The sequence below is a fragment of the Ranitomeya imitator genome, chromosome 6 (genome assembly GCF_032444005.1).
Source record: "Ranitomeya imitator isolate aRanImi1 chromosome 6, aRanImi1.pri, whole genome shotgun sequence".
Classification (NCBI taxonomy): Eukaryota; Metazoa; Chordata; class Amphibia; order Anura; family Dendrobatidae; genus Ranitomeya; species Ranitomeya imitator.
This window is the reverse complement of record NC_091287.1, coordinates 520,254,197-520,273,614: the sequence shown is the minus strand read 5'-3', so window position 1 is coordinate 520,273,614 and position 19,418 is coordinate 520,254,197. Positions and strand designations below refer to the sequence as shown.

General features: G+C 44.6%; 1 protein-coding gene across 1 annotated transcript in view; it reads left to right on the top strand.

Annotated features, from left to right (window-relative positions):
• EIF3H (eukaryotic translation initiation factor 3 subunit H) overlaps positions 1–19,418 on the top strand; it is a 153,187-nt gene that overhangs the window by 99,569 nt on the left and 34,200 nt on the right. The window contains exons 3-4 of the mRNA XM_069731802.1: positions 11,577–11,744; positions 16,615–16,714. Coding sequence (XP_069587903.1) covers positions 11,577–11,744; positions 16,615–16,714 — 268 coding nt within the window. The remainder of the gene's footprint in view (positions 1–11,576; positions 11,745–16,614; positions 16,715–19,418) is intronic.

Here is a 19,418-nt window from a genome sequence, read left to right as displayed (position 1 = left end):
TCCTCAGCGAGATATTTGTATTGTCCCCTTATATACTTATACATGGTTATTAGATCGCCCCTCAGTCGTCTTTTTTCTAGACTAAATAATCCTAATTTCGCTAATCTATCTGGGTATTGTAGTTCTCCCATCCCCTTTATTAATTTTGTTGCCCTCCTTTGTACTCTCTCTAGTTCCATTATATCCTTCCTGAGCACCGGTGCCCAAAACTGGACACAGTACTCCATGTGCGGTCTAACTAGGGATTTGTACAGAGGCAGTATAATGCTCTCATCATGTGTATCCAGACCTCTTTTAATGCACCCCATGATCCTGTTTGCCTTGGCAGCTGCTGCCTGGCACTGGCTGCTCCAGGTAAGTTTATCATTAACTAGGATCCCCAAGTCCTTCTCCCTCAACCTTCATCTCAACTACGACTCCACAGCACTGCCTCACTATTGAGCATGTGCATAAAGTGCAGCACAGATTCATCTCAACTCCGACTCCACAGCGCTGCCTCACTACTGAGCATGTGCATAAAGTGCGGCACAGATTCATCTCAACTCCGGCTCCACAGCGCTGCCTCACTACTGAGCATGTGCATAAAGTGCAGCACAGATTCATTTTATCTAAGAGCCGAGATCCTGAGATCAGGAACAGACATTTATAGGACATTTCATAACTTTCACAAATTCTTATGAAAAAAATTTGCTGCACTTCCTACACTGAGCTACTATACCCAATGTGTTACATATTTTTGGAGTCAGTCCATTTTACTCTGACTCCACCAAAATGGACTTCGACTCCATGACTGACTCCACAGCCCCGTTTCCAACACTGAAGTCCATTGACGATCGATTGCATGCCTCGTTGGCCGTGTACCTTACAAGTCTACAGTTATGGTGATTCGTTAATCTTCTCGTTCTCAGGGCCTTTTTCTAAGCACAGGACCCCAATCAAAATTTTATCCAGATTAACTAGATTTTGATAGATTGCTAGGAATCTGAATCAGTCGGGCTGCCGTTGGTAGAGCAAGATGTACGGGCATTTTTTTTTATTAAATAGACGTTCACCTTACATAGCATTTGGTGAAAACCCGTTCAATCAATGGCAAAATCTCCTGACTCGTCCATAAGCATGGCCAAACGTTTGTGTTTTTCATATGGGGAAAGAGAAGCCTCTCCAGGGAAATTACTTTTCTGGCTCGCTGGGAATAAAAAGATTGGGCTATTGAATACCAGTCTCACCAATGTCTGAGGATTTGGATGACCTTCTCTTTAGGAATATGGTCAGATAATTCTAGATGACTTGGCCATGCTATGTTGTGTTTGATGTGAGTTCCCATGCCAGAGCATCTTATCTTCTGAATATCAAAAGGGGAAATTCAACAAGACAAATCCTTCTTAACCGATAGTCTGGGTCCTCCCAAATCTCACCAGACATCGGCTGATATAGGTGGGTTTGTACTGCTTGTCTGTGTATGGGGTTCTAAATGTGTATGGTGGTAATGAGGCCCGTGTTTGCAGCCTATCAAAAATTATCACATGTTAACGATGTGATGCCTGTAACATGGTGAATGTGTGGGTCGTTACAGTTGATGGATACAGTTATACAGTTAGATAATTACTTTTTTTTGGTGCTTGATAGAACATTTCCAAGATGGGGCTTAAACCACTGTCTTTTGTTTCAATACCTTGTTTGAGATGAGAAAATCACCATTGCATGCCTTTACTTAAATGCCCTACTTTCACTATAAAATATCACAGTAACGTGAACTTTGTAAGTTTTCCATAAATTTAACTCAAAAGCCAAATATTCCTAACTTTTTGTGAGTAGTGGATCTTCTGCCAAGCCGTATAGGCATGTTTATAGCGGTGTACTCAAAAAGGTTTGTAAACCGGCTGGGTCTATGGTCTGCCTAGACCTTTCCTTTTGCTGGAAAAGAAAAAGCAACGAAGATCAGCTCACCTCCTCTCAGGCCCAGCGCACGGATCATGCAGTGCAGCAAGTAGTTTGAAGAAAAAGCAGAAGTCCAGCGCGGGTGATGTCCGTAAAAAATACCTTTTATTCCATATTCGTTAAAAGCACATAAATCCAAAGTCCATCTTCATATCCATAGACACAAAAACGGGTGATTCATACCAGTGACAGTCACAGGCTTAAAGTGCATTAAAATCATACGCGTCTCAACGGTCGTGCCGCCTTACTCATTGCTGCTCCTCCCTTTTTTTTTTTTTTTGTTCGTTTTTTTTTGCACCTCCTCCTTTTGCTGCTCCTCCTCCTATTGCTGCTCCTCCTTTTTTTTGCTGCTCCTCCTCCTATTGCTGCTCCTCCTTTTTTTTTTGCTGCTCCTTCTCCTTTTGCTGCTCCTCCTTTTGCTGCTCCTCCTCTTTTGCTGCTCCTCCTCCTTTTGCTCCTCCTCCTTTTTTTTGCCGCTCCTCCTTTTTTTTGCTGCTCCTCCTTTTTTTTGCTGCTCCTCCTTTTTTTTGCTGCTCCTCCTTTTTGTTTTGCTGCTTTTCCTTTTTTTTGCTGCTCCTCCTTTTTTTGCTGCTCCTCCTTTTGCTCCTTCTCCCTCATTCTGTAGAGCAAATATGGACTTTCAATGTGCATGGGGAAAATTATGAAAATCCTATTTTCCCCACAGCCGTTGACCACAAAATTGGTGTTCAGGCAGATTAACTATTTAGGATTCTAAACTATTAGTGAGCACTTAATGGCCTTCAGTGTAAATGTAGAGGAACACTTGTAGTGGAAATATTTTTTGCATGACATTCTGTGTGTTTTTGTCAATTCTAATGTTAAGCGCCTTTTCAGCACTGTAATATTGAGCTCAGAGCGACGGACAGCTTGCAGATCATACATTTTTCGCACCACACCACAGATAGAAGGCAGAATTAACTAGCCTGATATCCTGCCTTACGGAAGCCAATGGCGGCAGGTGACCCTTACATTGTATTATGCAATTATTTGACTGAGGAGCGACGACATGAAAGCTCAAAATACGATTAGTATTGGTTATGTTCTCAGCAAAAATCTAGCCTCTTTGTAATATAGAATTACTGTTTTGTTATTCTTCTGTTGTCTTTGCTGTGTGTGTGCATAGCGCCTTTTGGTTCCGACTTGTAATAATTCTGCTCATAAAAGGGGTTGTCTGGCAGATTAAAATGGTTTAGGACTAGAAAAAAAACGTAAATAAAAGCCCTCAGTGATCCTTCATAGCTCCTGGTCAGAAACCTACAGATTTCCAATTGGTCCTTACCTACTGATCCAAGTACCCAATGTAGTCCATTTTTGTAAATCCTCTGCTAAATTTGCACCAAAATCCAACCTTAAGACTTGCAGGTCTTCTAGGATGACTTTTAAGAAAAAATATGACCCTTAGGGTCTAATCACATTTCCCCCCCCACACTTCGTAAGTGATTTTTGTCAAATAGAAAAAAATGTCTCAGGTTTGGTCAGAGACCGTTTTTACCATCAGAGTTTGGTCCAAGTTCCATCTGTTCTTCTTAGATGAATAATAAGACTGATGGAGGTTCCTCCAGCTTCTATCAAAGTCTGTGAAAAACGGACGGCATCGGAGTGAAGAATTATTTTTTCTCAGACCCTTATATTGCATTGGTGAGCTTGATCGGAGTCACGGAGCAAAATTGTACAGGTTTGTGTGATTTTTGTGTGGACTCCTTGGTGTGCAAAGATACACGGACATGTCACCAATGCCATAGACTAATAGGTACGAGTTCTATAGGAGAAAAACAAGAGCGGGGCTTGTGTGGGAAGAATCGATGGCCGAATAAGCCCTTATTGTGATGCTTTTTCTGCACTGAAATTTTCGCTGACAATGAATCCTGCCTGTAGCACTCCATCACGGGAAGGAAGAAGACGACATTTGCTGGCTGATGCCAATCAGCAACAGATTGGCTTTGGGCTTGTAAGTAGAACCGGATGATGCACAGATATCCGCAGTCCTAGATGGCGTCTAGATGCCACCTGCAGATTACAGGACGGGACGAGGTCCTACATGGGACTATATAAGGGGCTGGCGGGGGCATCGGAGGGTTCCTGCAGATCGCTCAGCGTCCATCCATAGCCTCCTGTCTCGGCACCAGAGCTGCACACGGAACGCCGACTTCCCTTGTTTTCAGCAAATCTGCTCGGATGTATCTTAATGCCTTGAGCAGATGTGCCTCTTATCATTAAAAATGGATTAATCTTACTGCTGATAACTTTGCGTGGGATTGTTTGTCTCCTAAGAGTCTATAAGCGTTTCCTGCAGCAAGAAAAACTGGAGGAAACATATGAAATGTGTTTATTTGGATGATTTTTTTTCATGTCATCCCTTCTCAGTTGGAGACATGGAGCCGAGTTTGGAGAGAACCATGAAATCCCGAGCGCCATTACCGGAATAATCCTATGTACAGAGATGATGTATATACGCAATATATTGTCCCGGTCATTTCCATCCATTTTATTTCCATCTAATTATTGATATCTAGCCCTTACTTTCTTTAGGGGTTGTAGTAACACTTGCTTGTCCTCTTTTTATCTGGTCTTCTCCTGCGTTCTCCTCTCTGCCCCATATACTTTTTGTATGACAAGGAGAATTAAGGGTTGGCATTTTGTTTCTCGGGGTGTGAGGAGGACCGGGGAGTGCGTTTATAGATCGTATCAGCAGGGGCCACATGGTGACCATAACTGTGCCCTGTAGAAGAGACGTTCAGGAGGACCAGAGCAAAAAGTGACTCTTGGGGCCGGTGCTGTGGAGTCGGAGTGGGAGGTCTGGCTTCCCAACACCACAGCCCTGCGTAGGTCATGGAGGTTTTTTTTTTTTTTTTTAGGTTCATTTTCTCAAGTGGTTTTGAAGCGGTTTTGGTGTCCGACTGTTTTCATTCTCAAAGCCACTTCAGGAAAATGACGGCGGCTTTCTACCTGACGTGGCTCCACCGGCTGATCTTGTGATCAACTTCAGTGTTTTTTTTTTTTTACTGTATCTTTATTTAGAGAGCGGGTGGAATCCACCTGAACTAGTGTGCACATGGCCATTTTTGGCTCAAAAAACTCTGCGTGCACAAAGCATTACAATAGAAATATCTTTCAAGCCGTTATTGCTGGAATTATCCAAGCAGATTCCTCAGGAACCTCTCCGAACACCTAGGCCAAGTAGGACTTTTTGCAATGGTCGAATTATGGCTTTATGACTATTAGTGATGGGCGAACGTGCTCAGGTAAGTTATCTGCCATACCTGAGTGCTAACGGATTGTTTTCGGCGAACTCGAGTAATATGTTCAAGTCCCCGTGGCTGCATGTCTCATGGCTGTTCAACAGCTACGACACATGCGGGGATTACCCAAGAAATAGACAATCCCGCATGTGTTGCATCTGTCGAATAGCCATGAAACATGCAGCCGCGGGGACTCGGAACATATTTTTCGAGTGCACCGAAGACTCTGGGCTAGCACCCGAGCATGGTTGGATAGCACCTTCCCTCATCGCTTATGATGATCCCCCTTCTTCCACCATAAGGTGCCATTTTTACAATATCTCATTACAGAAGTATGCATATTATCTTTTTCTGTCGTACACATGCTGGAGTAGTAAAACCTCTCCTTATGAAGTCGCGGGCATAAATTGGCACGTTATGGCCTTCATCAATCAGCTCACTTTTACAAGTCAGGATGTACTTGCCGTAATCCGGCGGCGGCGGTGTGTGTGTGTAAGCTCTTCACTAAATATCTGGACTCGTCACAATCTGTTTCTTTGGAACATATTGTGGAGGTAACATTAGCCGCTTCGGTAATCAGCAGCCACATAATTAAAACGTCAAGGAAAACATTTCTTTATCGGTGAGCTAGGAGTTTCAGTTGTGCGGAGGTTCGTTTGTTTTTTGTTGTTGTTTTTTTTTTTTTTAAATTTTTATAATGTTTTTATCACGTGACATTGAAATGAACGGCAAGAATTCTAAATTGTAATAATTATATTTAGCGGCCATAATAAAGAAAAGAAATAATAGAAATTGGGCAGTCGCTTTGAAATGAAATGACAAAAACAAATGAAAATCTTTAAAAGTAAAATCTTGAAGGTCAGCCAGATGAAAGCCGCATATTTCATGGTGATTTGACTCTAAAGGGGTTTTCCGTACATTTTTATATTGAGGATAGATCCTTAGTATAGTCGCTGCCTGGTACTGCAGATCAGCTCCTATTCGCTTCATTATTACACAGCCTGAAAAAAAAAACTCTTAAAAAGCTTTTAAATTAAAGGGGTGGTGCACTACTAGTACAACCCCTTCTCATTCCCCACGATGAAATAATAATTAAAAAAAAACACTTATACTCTCCTCCAGTGCCAGCGCCATTCCTGCGGTGTCTGCACTTGCGGTCCCGGGCTCTCGTGCGGTTGTGTGACACACAATCAGCGCTGACGTCACTGTCCCCGCGTGTCACAACAACCGCACGAGAGCCCTGGGACCGCGAGTGCCGACACCGCAGAAACTGCGCCCGCACGGGAGGAGAGTAGAAGCTTTTTTTATTTTATTGTGGGGAGTGAGAAGTGGTTGTCCTAGTAGTGATGGACAACCCTTTTAAAAAAATGATGCCCTCAAATTATTACCTCAGAAATCTAGGGTAAATCACTTTGAAATGTAAAATATTTTTTGTGACTTTTATGATCAATTCCTAAAATGGGCAGAGTTGGTGCCGTACGTGGTGTGGCGACACCAGGTCTTTCTAATCCATGACCATCTGGGGCCGTAAGATTTGTGGCGAGGCGCGCAGAAGCTAATTATGCGGTTTAAGATAAGCCTGATTTTGTTAAGGAGCATTCTCCTCTTTATTGAATCCGACACCTCGTATTTCCTCAGCAACAATGACGTGAGCAATGCCGGTTTTGATAAATCGGTGCCGAACTATGTTGAAGCCTACGGTCACACCCAGGGCTGTGGAGTCGGTAATCCAAACCTCCGACTCCTCCATTTCCATGACTCCCGACTCCACCAAAATAAGCTCCGACTCCACAGCCCTGGTCACACCAGCCTATATCCCCTCTTCTTAGAGAATAGGGCTGATTGTTAATCGCAGTCTGATCAGAGTTTCATCACAGTGTGATCCGATTTCTTGGATTCTGTCAGTCCATGAAAATCAGATGTCCTCCAAGTGCAGTCCGATCTTTTCCATGGGCTCATTGACTTTCATGGCAGAGTGCGATCTGATAATTTGATCCAACTTGGGCATGCTGCAAATTGTTTCCTAGGACTTGACTATCCAATGAAAAAAAAAAAAATCCGACATAGAAGAACATTGGTCCAAGTGCGATCCGATGTTTTCAGACCGAAACTATGGTCATGATGCACGAGCCATAAGAAGGATTATTTTATTGAATACCGCCAATGTCTATATGCCTATTTAGGTGGTATGTATATGTTGGATGTTCTTTCCACACTCAGACCACCCCTCTGTAAGTCAGACCTGACTGGAGTCACCCTTGTATTACTAGGTTGGCATTACATGGTTCTGTGTGATTCTACTTATCCTTACTTTCCAAGGTTTTTTTTTTCTTATACTTTGTGAAGAGTGTAATTCTCTTCTTAAATCAAAGAGGTGTTGCATTTTGATAGAGGATTACAGTATGTTCGTGCCCTTTCCTCTACCTTCAGTTTGAAGGTTAGTGGTCCCTCACTGCAGCATTCGGTCTACCAACAAAGACTGATTTTACTTCTGGTCCTTATATCATAAGCGGAACAGGCGAGAACCCTCTAGTCCCTTTGTCTGGTTACCAACAATAAACTTGCAGCATTTCCTCAGGAGCCTCAAGTCACCCATCTGAGATCAATGGTCATCTGTTGGCTTAAATAGGGAGTCCTCACGTGAGCCCCCTTGCGTAGCATGTCCTCACATTGGAGGGTCTCCTCGCATAGCGCGTCCTCACGTCGGAGGTTCCCCCCCTTGCGTAGCGTGCCCCCGCGTAGTGCATCCTCACGTCGGAGCTTCTCTCCCCCCTTGCGTAGCGTGCCCCCGCGTAGCGTGTCCTCACGTCGGAGCTTATCCCCCCTTGCGTAGCGTGCCCCGCGTAGCGTGTCATCACGTCGGAGCTTCTCCCCCCCCCCTTGCGTAGCGTGCCCCCGCGTAGTGTGTCCTCACTTTGGAGCTTCTCCCCCCTTGCGTAGCGTGCCCCGCGTAGCGTGTCATCACGTCGGAGCTTCTGCCCCCGCGTAGCGTGTCATCACGTCGGAGCTTCTGCCCCCGCGTAGCGTGTCATCACGTCGGAGCTTCTGCCCCCGCGTAGCGTGTCCTCACGTCAGAGCTTCTCCCCCCCCCCCCCTTGCGTAGCGTGCCCCCGCGTAGTGTGTCCTCACTTTGGAGCTTCTCCCCCCTTGTGTAGCGTGCCCCGCGTAGCGTGTCATCACGTCGGAGCTTCTGCCCCCGCGTAGCGTGTCATCACGTCGGAGCTTCTGCCCCCGCGTAGCGTGTCATCACGTCGGAGCTTCTGCCCCCGCGTAGCGTGTCCTCACGTCAGAGCTTCTCCCCCCCCCCCTTGCGTAGCGTGCCCCCGCGTAGTGTGTCCTGTCGGGGGGTTATGTTCCTTCAATGTCTTCACTGCACTGTTAAAATCTTAAAAATGTCTATAATGTCTGTGGATAAGTGAGCAATTGTTTGGCTTCGCCTCCCCGGCAGCCGTATCTTCAGTGTCCGCATGAGTTGATCTAGGCACATTGTTGGACCCAATTCTGCTTCACTTCTGTGAACGGACATCTTGATGATACGGATCTGAGATACCGCGCTCGCTGCCTCCGGCGACTTACAAATCTAAACCGTGTGGGAGGATTAGGGAGAAACAAAAGCAGATGCCCGAGTGATTGGGGCTCCGACTTCTGCCAGACAAAAACTGCCATAAAGAAGGCGAAACCCTTCCCGAGCCGCTCGCCTAACAAGATTGCCATACATATAGATCCAAGTCAGACAAGGGCTTTCACTTTTTTTTCCTCCCCTTTCCGTCTCGCTAGCTCAGGTTTCCTGCCTCACCGCTGCGATCTGTTAATATTAGACAAAGCTTTTCATTCACAGCTTGGATGAGCTTTATGATTGCTCCCTACTCGGAGATGGAGCAGATACTTGCTGTAAAATGTGAGGGGGAGGATACAACAGGCACAGTATTGGGGGCTGTTGTAAAAAATATCGGAAACACAATAAATATGATGCAGGACATGAAAGAGCCTGAAATGATAGCAGGATCCAGGTGCATTTAGCTTCAGAAATCTAATATGGAAGCCATTGTTAAATCCCATATTAAAGAGGGTTTCCAGTACTACAATACAGCTGACTTCTTCCTGGGATAGGTCTTCAATATCAGAACGGATCTTGGTACCTTACCAATAGGTCATCATTATCAGAAAGGTGAGGGATGAGCTGCGGGTATCGGTGGTGGCCAGTTAACTGCTGCCCCGGGTCTGTATGTGGTCTACAACCGGCCACCTCCGTAGCTGATAGGGGTGCCGGATCTTAGTACCTTACCAACAGGTCACCATTATCAGAAAGGTGAGGGACGGGCTGCAGGTATCAGCGGTGGCCAGTAAACTGCTGCTGTGTCTCGGTACGTGGTCTACACCTGGCCACCTCCGTAGCTGATGGGTAGTGGTGCCAGATCTTAGTACCTTACCAATAGGTCACCATTATCAGAAAGGTGAGGGACGGGCTGCAGGTATCAGCGGTGGCCAGTAAACTGCTGCTGTGTCTCTGTACGTGGTCTACACCTGGCCACCTCCGTAGCTGATGGGTAGTGGTGCCGGATCTTAGTACCTTACCAACAGGTCATCATTATCAGAAAGGTGAGGGATGAGCTGCGGGTATTGGCGGTGGCCAGTTAACTGCTGCCCCGGGTCTGTATGTGGTCTACAACCGGCCACCTCGGTAGCTGATAGATAGGGGTGCCGGATCTTAGTACCTTACCAATAGGTCACCATTATCAGAAAGGTGAGGGACGGGCTGCAGGTATCAGCGGTGGCCAGTAAACTGCTGCTGTGTCTCTGTACGTGGTCTACACCTGGCCACCTCCGTAGCTGATGGGTAGTGGTGCCGGATCTTAGTACCTTACCAATAGGTCACCATTATCAGAAAGGTGAGGCACGGGCTGCAGGTATCAGCGGTGGCCAGTAAACTGCTGCTGTCTCTGTACGTGGTCTACACCTGGCCACCTCCGTAGCTGATGGGTAGTGGTGCCGGATCTTAGTACCTTACCAATAGGTCACCATTATCAGAAAGGTGAGGGACGGGCTGCAGGTATCAGCGGTGGCCAGTAAACTGCTGCTGTGTCTCGGTACGTGGTCTACACCTGGCCACCTCCGTAGCTGATGGGTAGTGGTGCCGGATCTTAGTACCTTACCAACAGGTCATCATTATCAGAAAGGTGAGGGATGAGCTGCGGGTATTGGCGGTGGCCAGTTAACTGCTGCCCCGGGTCTGTATGTGGTCTACAACCGGCCACCTCGGTAGCTGATAGATAGGGGTGCCGGATCTTAGTACCTTACCAATAGGTCACCATTATCAGAAAGGTGAGGGATGAGCTGCGGGTATCAGCGGTGGCCAGTTAACTGCTGCTATGGCTCTGTATTTGGTCTACACCTGGCCACTTCCGTAGCTGATGGGTAGGGGTGACAGATCTTAGTACCTTACCAATAGGTCACCATTATCAGAAAGGTGAGGGATGAGCTGCGGGTTTTGGCGGTGGCCAGTTAATGGTGTCCAGCGCTGTGCTGCTATAGCTCTGTACATGGTCTACATCTGGCCACCTCCGTAGCTGATAGGGTTGCCGGATCTTAGTACTTAGCATCATCAATATCTAAATTTTACAGTCTTGATTAGTAGATGGGGGAAAAAGAAAGTTAATGGCTCAAATCATATACTGACCAAAAAAAAAAGGTTCAGCAATTTACAGTACAATACATATGGATAGGGTTTGGTGTTGGGTGTGTGACAGCGGAGAAAGCTGCTGCCAGGCTTCTTTTGACAGCTACTCGTCTTCCCTGAAGTTAAAAGTTTTGGATGTTGAAACACCATGCGATCCTTCTCTCCACTCACATAATCTGTCACAGGGAGAGTCTGGAGGCTTCATACATCGGATGGTCACCATTCACGTCAAAATTTTCAGGTTTAGCCAAGGCAGTCGATCCAGATGAAATTGGTGGGTTTAGCTGATGTGTACGGGAACCTATAGCTAAAGTCCTAAGGTTATGCTCACGTGCCCTGGTTAAATAGGGATGTTTATACTGATGTGCTAATAACTTGGTAACTAATAACCTAATTATTACCGAGCTGTGGTAATCTGGAGGTACGATGGCAGGAGGGTACATCCGCACACCTTCACCACCTCTTATTTGGCCCGTGGTATTACCATTGCATCACACTGCGGATACGATGCCATTTCCGTTTTTGACAATACAAATGCTATACATTTAGTAGGCAGACCTTACGTCGACGGCTTTGCCTGCAGCCTACTGGCATTGACCATACTCCAGCAGAATGAACTGTACTTTGTGTTATTAAGCCTCCATATCTATGTGGATTATATGGTTTATCAGAATTTTTTTTTTTTTCCTCTCACTTTATAGTTCAGTATCAGATGGAGATGATGAGAAGCCTCCGTCACGTCAACATCGACCATCTTCACGTCGGCTGGTACCAGTCCACCTACTACGGCACGTTTGTCAGCCGTGCCCTCCTGGACTCCCAGTTCAGCTACCAGCACGCCATTGAGGAATCCGTGGTGCTCATTTACGGTAAGACTCGTATCATTTTTCTTTTTTTTTTGTATTGATATTTTCCGTGATCTGGCCGAGGTGCGCTCTGGCTGATGGGGATGTGAAGTTCTGGGGGCTGAGGTAGCCTGGCAGTCCCTTTTAAGTAAATACCAACTGTGCGTGTAGCGGGCCGAGCAGCAGCCCCGTCTAGACAGCGTTTCCTCCTCGGTGTTTATTTTTCTTGCTATCAGAGACCTGATGTGTACGCTCAGGAATGCCGGAGAGTGGTCGCTTCATTTTTATTCCTCTCCCTCGGTGATGGCTGGTGGAACTAGACCAGATGTCTAACAAACCTCGATTACTAGAACGTCTGGCTCTGAAATACGTGACTGACCAATCATAACGAAATTTGCCAAGTCTCAAAATTTTTATTTAAATTTTTTTTTTATATATATATACATTTTTTTTCTTCTTCCTTTAGTACCTGACAAGGGCGCACACAAATACGGCTCTGTTTCCCCGAATGCAAACATTTTTTTTTTCTTCTTCTCCCCTCTTTCGGCGGCCGGTTTAATGGTGTTTCCTCAAGCACTCAAGACCAGATGTTCTGTCCTCTATCAGGACCATAGGCAATTTAGCAGCTTTATGGCTCCCCACCCCCCTACCTATGCCATATCTGGCAGTCCAGCGTATAGAGCTTCCAGCTGAGAGGCGACCGTTAACGTCCCGCGTATCTGTCAAAAAAAATACTAATGACCGCGATCAATCTTACACGCTGCCCCCAAATTATTCCAGTATGTGAACAATCGGATTACGGCGGAGAACAAGTTAAGGTATCCTTAGATTGGCTGGAAACATGACATAACGGCCTGATGAATTTTCCACTCGTTCTCGATGTCTTGTGTCTCATTCTTGTCACCTTTCTGCCTGAGCGGACGCCGATCGGGAAGCCGAGAGTCAAAATTGTTGTCAGGACGGCTCCAGAAAATGTTTCGGCGTAGGAACCCGTAACGAGAGGACGTGGCCAAAACCAATTCCCTTAAAACGCAATATGAAAAATCTATTCGCTTTTTATGACTCTTTTATGAAAGTGTAATTGGCAAATTATTATTAATTCTCAAAATAAACTTCTCCGGGAACTTGTGAACGTTTAAGGGACGGCCAGACATCTTCTCTTTCTGGTCGGGACAGCGGATCTGTACACGGACGTGTGAAACGCAAGAAAATCTGTATTTTTTGTTTTATGTTTTTTTTCCTATTCTGCGGTTAATAATTTTCTTTTAGTTATTACTCAAGTATTTTATTTTTGTTTGAGTGCATTTTTCCCCTACACAGTATAGTCCAGCACCTGTTTAGGACAAGTGGTATTCTATTACCGACACAAGCGCTGTGATGGGTGGTGAACGTGGAGCGTCAGACGTTTTTGTGTGCTTTGTATTGCTAAGTTAGTGGTGTAATTTTGACATTTTTATACCATCCATATCACTTTGGGTGGGGGAGAATGTAGCATCATATGGTTGACTTTTTGGGTCAACATGGGGCTAGCGATCTAGGCGAGCTGCTATGTTCACACGTAGGGCTTTTGCTGCTTTTTTTTTTTTTCTCCAAAAATCACACTAAATTGCCCATATAACTACATTTCCACTATAAATTGCACTTTTTTTTTTATTTCCTATCAATCCCAATATAAAAATAACTCCATAAAAAAGCAGGAAAAATTTTGACAATGCTGCGTTTTACCGAAAAAACAAAACAAAACAACACAGCAAAACAGACCACAGGTCAATTAACATAAGAAAAATAAATTATATTTTAGAATTCTCATTCATTTTGTGACTGTAAAATGTTACACCCCAGTCAAAAAAAAAAAAAGCGTTAGAAACACTGTGTGAATTAGATCCTACAATAGTTTTGGTGTTTTTTTGGCTTTTTTTATGTGCGAAAATTTCTTTATTTTTTACTTATTGTGCTTTTTTTTTTAATTTTTTTTTTTGAGAAACTTGTTTTCCCAAAATGTAGCGTGTTTGTTTTTTGGCATGGAGGTGTTTTTACAAGAAGAAAAAAAAAAATTACATCTATATTATAAATGGTATTTTGTGATATATAATTTGATGGGGGTGTGATAAATGTATACTTGAAAGAAAAAGACAAAGATGATGCACCCACAAAAATCTTAGCACATCCAAGAATGCACGGTATTTTTTTCGGATTATAAGACGCACCCCAAATTTTGAGGAGAAAAATAGGAAAAAAACTTTTTTTTTTTTTTAAATAAAATGGTGGTGCCTCTTATAATCCATGCGTCTTATACCTTTCCGGGGGTGGTTGCTGCGGTGAATGGGGTCCCAGGGTCGCCACTGGAGGAGGCAGGAGTGGGGTGATGCTGCAGGCTGGGATGAGGGGGGTGGGGGTGTTCGGATGTACGGCGTGCCGTTGCCTAGTGCTGCTGAGGGGGCTCTGCCGACAATTTTGTGAAAAGCCAGAGCCCCCGCAGTTCCATGTTTCCTATGCGGTGGACTCCGGGAAAATGGTTGCCAGGGGGCGGCGCATGTGCAGATGGAGATCTTGGGAGACGAGATCTCAGCGATCTAAATTTTTTTTATTTATTTTTTTTAATACCGGTCAAATTCCCTAAAAAAAAATTTTTTTTTTTTCCCGGCATCCTTTTACACCTGTGGGCATCATTACTTTTGTGATTAGTATAGATGACGCCTGCAGACGAGACCCCCGCTATCTGAAGCAGCAGTAGTTCCTGCTTTCTCCTGTGATTTATTTATCAGGCCTTGCCCCTCTGTGTATAGAGCGTGCGATCTGCAGGTGTTCATTCCTTATAAAGGGTCATCACACACCTTTACGTAGCGTGATTCTGCATGAAGCGCGGTGTTCTGTTATAAAGCCAAGCTAGCCGGCACAGCACACCCCCCTCCTCCGCCGCCTGCTCCGTCACCTCTGCACCAGCGACCTGTGCCTGCGGGGCAGGAGCCACTCGTCCTGTGCTTGGAGCGGATCTGTATCTCTGTGAACTAGAAAGCCGCCTCTGTGGCCATTGTCTTGCTGATTTGAGATGCACCGGAGGCACGCAGTGTGGCGGACGGCTTTGTAGTCTGCATGCTAATAAGCCAGGCATTGAAATTGTCGTTATTTTTCAGCACCTGGCCTTGTCTCTTCCTTATCACTAGTAGAGGCAACAGCAGCAGACGGGAGACACAAAGATTAACGAATTGCTTATTTTTCTTTTTTTGCAATTTTAAATTTTTTTTATTACACCTAATATTTGGGTATAAACGACTCGCTTTAGGGTATGTGCACACGTCCGGAATGCATGCAGAATTTTCCTGAGATAAACCTGAGGTTTTCCGCAGGAATTCTGCATGCGTATTTTTTGCGCGTTTTTCCCCAGACACTCCAAATGCCATAATATAATGGGAAATCCGCAAAAAATTTGCAAAAATAATGAACATGATGCTTCTTTTTCCGGAATGCATCGTGCACAAAAATTGCGGAATACATTGCAAATGTTGGGATGCATATGCATGCGGTTTTTGCGTTTTTATAGCGTTTTTATCGCGAAAAACACGCAAAAAACGCGATAATTCCGGAACGTGTGCACATACCCTTAATGTGATTTTTCTGCAGAGCACCTACACAATCCTAGGGTCCATTGTGATCTTGAAAAATGCTTCCCTCATTAGACACAATGCACCCATGAAGGCAGGGGCGGACATATCAGTGGTGCAACCAGGGGCCCAAGATGTAAGGGGGCCACAACCACCACCCAAAACGGGAATTATGATGAGTAATCAGACTGTAAACAGCTCATATATTGTTCTTGCACAGGGTATGGGTCTGTGTCCGCCAGTGCTTGAAGGGTTAACTAGAAATAGATGACTTGGGCCCTTATTCTACAGTGCTAAGTCGCCCGTACGCATCAGATGAAGGTCCCACCATCCAGATTGTGTATCGGGGCCTCCCCTAGCTTTTCTGACAAAACATCAAGCAAAAAAAATTTGAACAGTACTGGCAAACCACTTTCCTTTAAAGGGAAACTCTCAGCAGGTTTTGTAGGGGCAGGGAGGCTGATTCCAGTGATGTCATTTACTGGGCTGTGTTTTGCCTTTTCAACACAATCAGTGTTTGATCAGCAGGAGATTATCACTAGAGGACCAGATGTGACGTGCCTCCTAGTCCAACCCCGCCACTGCCAATCAGAGGTGTGGGCAGGGTTGCCTAACAAACACTGCTCAACAGTCAGAGCTCTGCTAGATCTGCAGCAGAGAGAACTGTGATTCTAAGGGACACATCACTGGAATCGGGACCTCAGCCCCTACACCATGCTGCTGTCAGATTACAGAGCAAAAACATGCTGACAGATTCATCACGATTTATGGTTTGCGAAGAAAACGGTCACAGGAGAGCAGGAAAGAGACTCAGACACTGGGATGGGATTTAGCCACAGCGTGTTTCGTCAAAGTCTTTCTTCATCAGGTGGGAAAAAAAAATGCACCTGATGAAGACTGAGCTTCCGTCGAAACGCGTTAGGTTACAATCACCAGTATCATCCTAATTTGCACATTTTGAATTTGCCTGATATGCAAGGAGCTGGGTGACCCCTTGGTATTGGATCCGCATTTTTCATGCCTCAGTTGGACCTACCGATCACACGATCTCCGGGTTCTTGCTCCTCAACATGGCAAAACCATAACCGAGATCCGCTTTGCCAGTGCGTGATGTCCCGGTATGGGGCTGCTGCAATTTGGGATGGGCGCAGAAACCATTCTAGCTTACCAGACTGAGATCTATCTGATGACTGTTTCTATATTTTTAAGAATTTCTATTTTTGGTTATTTTTCTTTGTTCTTGTTCACTTTTGCTTGTGTTCATCGATGTCTTATTTTTCTGTTTTTTTTAGATCCCATTAAGACCGGTCAGGGCTCGCTGTCGCTCAAGGCTTATCGACTGACTCCAAAACTGATGGAAGTCTGCAAGGAAAAAGACTTCTCCGCAGAAGGGTACGTGTGTGTGTGTGTGTGTGTGTGTGTGTGTGTGTGTGTGTGTCTTGGCAGGCGTCTTGTTTCTGGAGTTGTAGAGGTGTGAGGTAAGCGGCAGAGAACACGTTGTTCGGGTATCGAGAGTAAACATTACCGTGTGGCGGTTCCTCCAAGAATCGTATCCCTGAATTTTTTTCATCTAAAACATTCCTGACCGGGAAAAGGCTTTGAATCCCGAAGCGGAACGGGTTTATTGATAATTAGGTCTTTTTTTTTTTTTTTTGTTCAAAATATTTACTATACTTACTTTTTGACATTTTAGTTTTTTTTTTTTTTTTTCAAATGGCAAAAAACAGCAAAATTAATTATTTTTGTAGAACTGATAAGAGGGTAATCATGGTAAGGAGAGTCCAACTCTTCCAATAGATTTTAAGAAAAAAAAAATGTACTAAATACACAAGTTTCCTAAAAGGTTTTGCGTTATGCCGACCTTGCAGTTAGAGGTATTCCCACCTTTTAAGATCCTCTTCCAATATGTAGTAGGTATAATATTAGGAAATCCCTCCAATTTAGAAATGTAGTATAGTTCTTCTGCTTCGCTTTGTCGCTTACCCCATCTGCAGGGCATTGCAGTAGCTTAGGTATCCATGGCTACAACCAATAGCAACTAGTTAGCTGTCACTGAGTGGTCGTAGCCATGGATACCTAAGCCCTGCCCATGTGGTAAGGGACAAAGCGAAGCAGAAGAACTATGCTTCATTTCTTAGTGAAGGTGTTTCCTAATATTATTATTACACCTTTTACTTATTGGGATAGGATCTTTGGCGATGGAAATACCCCTTTATGGGTGAGCCCTTATGTACCCTATGAATAGCCTACTTTAGGGGTAAAAAAAGAATCTAATCGCTGAGCATCTTCTGGTCAAAAATTAATCTAACTGACACGTATGCACATAAAATGTTCACATTGAGACATTGCTGTTCAGGAGATATATATTTCTTGCAGTATCCAAATACTTGAATACGATTGGTTGTCACTTTTTTTTTTGTTTTGATGGGTCCATCATGATGAGCCATCAAAGATATAGTAAGACCGCACTTCCGTTGTTCACTCAGTGATCTGTAATGGATGGTTCAGTGTGAATAGGCTGCCATTGTTCACAGCAGCGCAGGTTGTCTTTACACAGGGTGATGTGCTGTCGAGAACGATGATCTTTTTGTGCAGCACAGAAGATCACGCCACCCAACGAACGAGCATTTTGCTCGATAATTAGGTGACCGCTAGCCTGCTTAGACCGCAAAATTATCACAAAATGAGTCTTTTTTTGGAACGCTCATTCGCGATAATCTCGTAATGTAAATAGACCTCAAGGGTCCGACCATTGGACTCTCCACTGATCCCAATCGGCATGAATGGAGCGGTGGTGTGACCATGGTCTGTTGGTGAAGGTCGCACATGCTCACGATGTTAATTCTGTACCGTTATCACCCTAATGACCTGTTCTAGGTCAGGTTGGCATCTGTCTATGCACGTATTCTACTGATCTTCAGTTTATTGGGAATTGATCTCTCTACGTACAGGTGTATTTACACTTGATAACACTAGGGGAATTACAAAGTCCATCTAGACATTGGCATATCTTGGCACATCCTGGGATGGAATAATAAACAGAATTAAGTCTTATAACAGTGGATCAGAAAACCTTAAAGTGACATGAATCTAATATTAAGCATAGCGTCCCATATAAGTTTGATTTCTGTATATCTTCATATGCCAAACATTCTCTCATTAACAGTCCCTCCTTTGGAGATATGCAAAATCAAATTCTGATCTCGTCGAGCCTATCGATCTGTCCTCCCGGCCTACCTGACTCAAAAAACTGGAATCTAACTAACTAATCTTCACCGTATATACGAGACGGTCCATCTCTAGTAGATGGACCCCCTCCCAACGGACTTTGCCTAGGAGGAAGTCAGATCCTGGTCTCTCCCTCAAGGTGTGCTTCAGGCAGACATATTCCGGGGGATGTGGATATGGCATTCCTCTCATGGTCTCACAGCAGCATCTTTCATCTAGAGCAGTGTTCCCCAAGAAAGGTCCTCAAGAGTCACCGACGGGTCATGTTTTCAGGATTTCCTTAGTAATGCCCAGGTGAGAACTCCATAATCTAGACAGGCATCAATTCCATCACCTGGGCCATACTAAGGAAATCCTAAAAACATGACCTGTTGGTGGCTCTTGAGGACTGGAGTTGGGGAACACTGATCTAGGGTATCTTTGAAATCCGCATGTATGGTCATCATCACTTTGGTTTCCATGGTCCTCATCATCATTTTCTTAAGGCATGTAGCTATGCGGGTAGAGAAGTAAGGCTAATACAGTTAAAACAGATAGAATAGTTCTTGAAAACTTAATGGGTCAATAAGTGCCTTTATGGCATCCCCAGTGTATTCTATAAACCGTTGTTGATTATAGTATAGGTAGTTTATCCACTGTATGTTCTTCTTTATGTGAATGGTGGGTTTAAGCCCAACTGCTGTCTCTTTCCTGGCTTTGAATCTATCAGGTACCCCCTGTGTGCCCCCACTGGTATCTATGCTTCTTCCCAAGTTTAGTACTTGAACTTAGTACATATAACCCTTGGTCATTCTCTGAGGGGTTGTCAATGGTGAGGTACAGGACTATGCATCCCTCCTTGGGGCAATGAGTGGCAGGGATGTGGAGT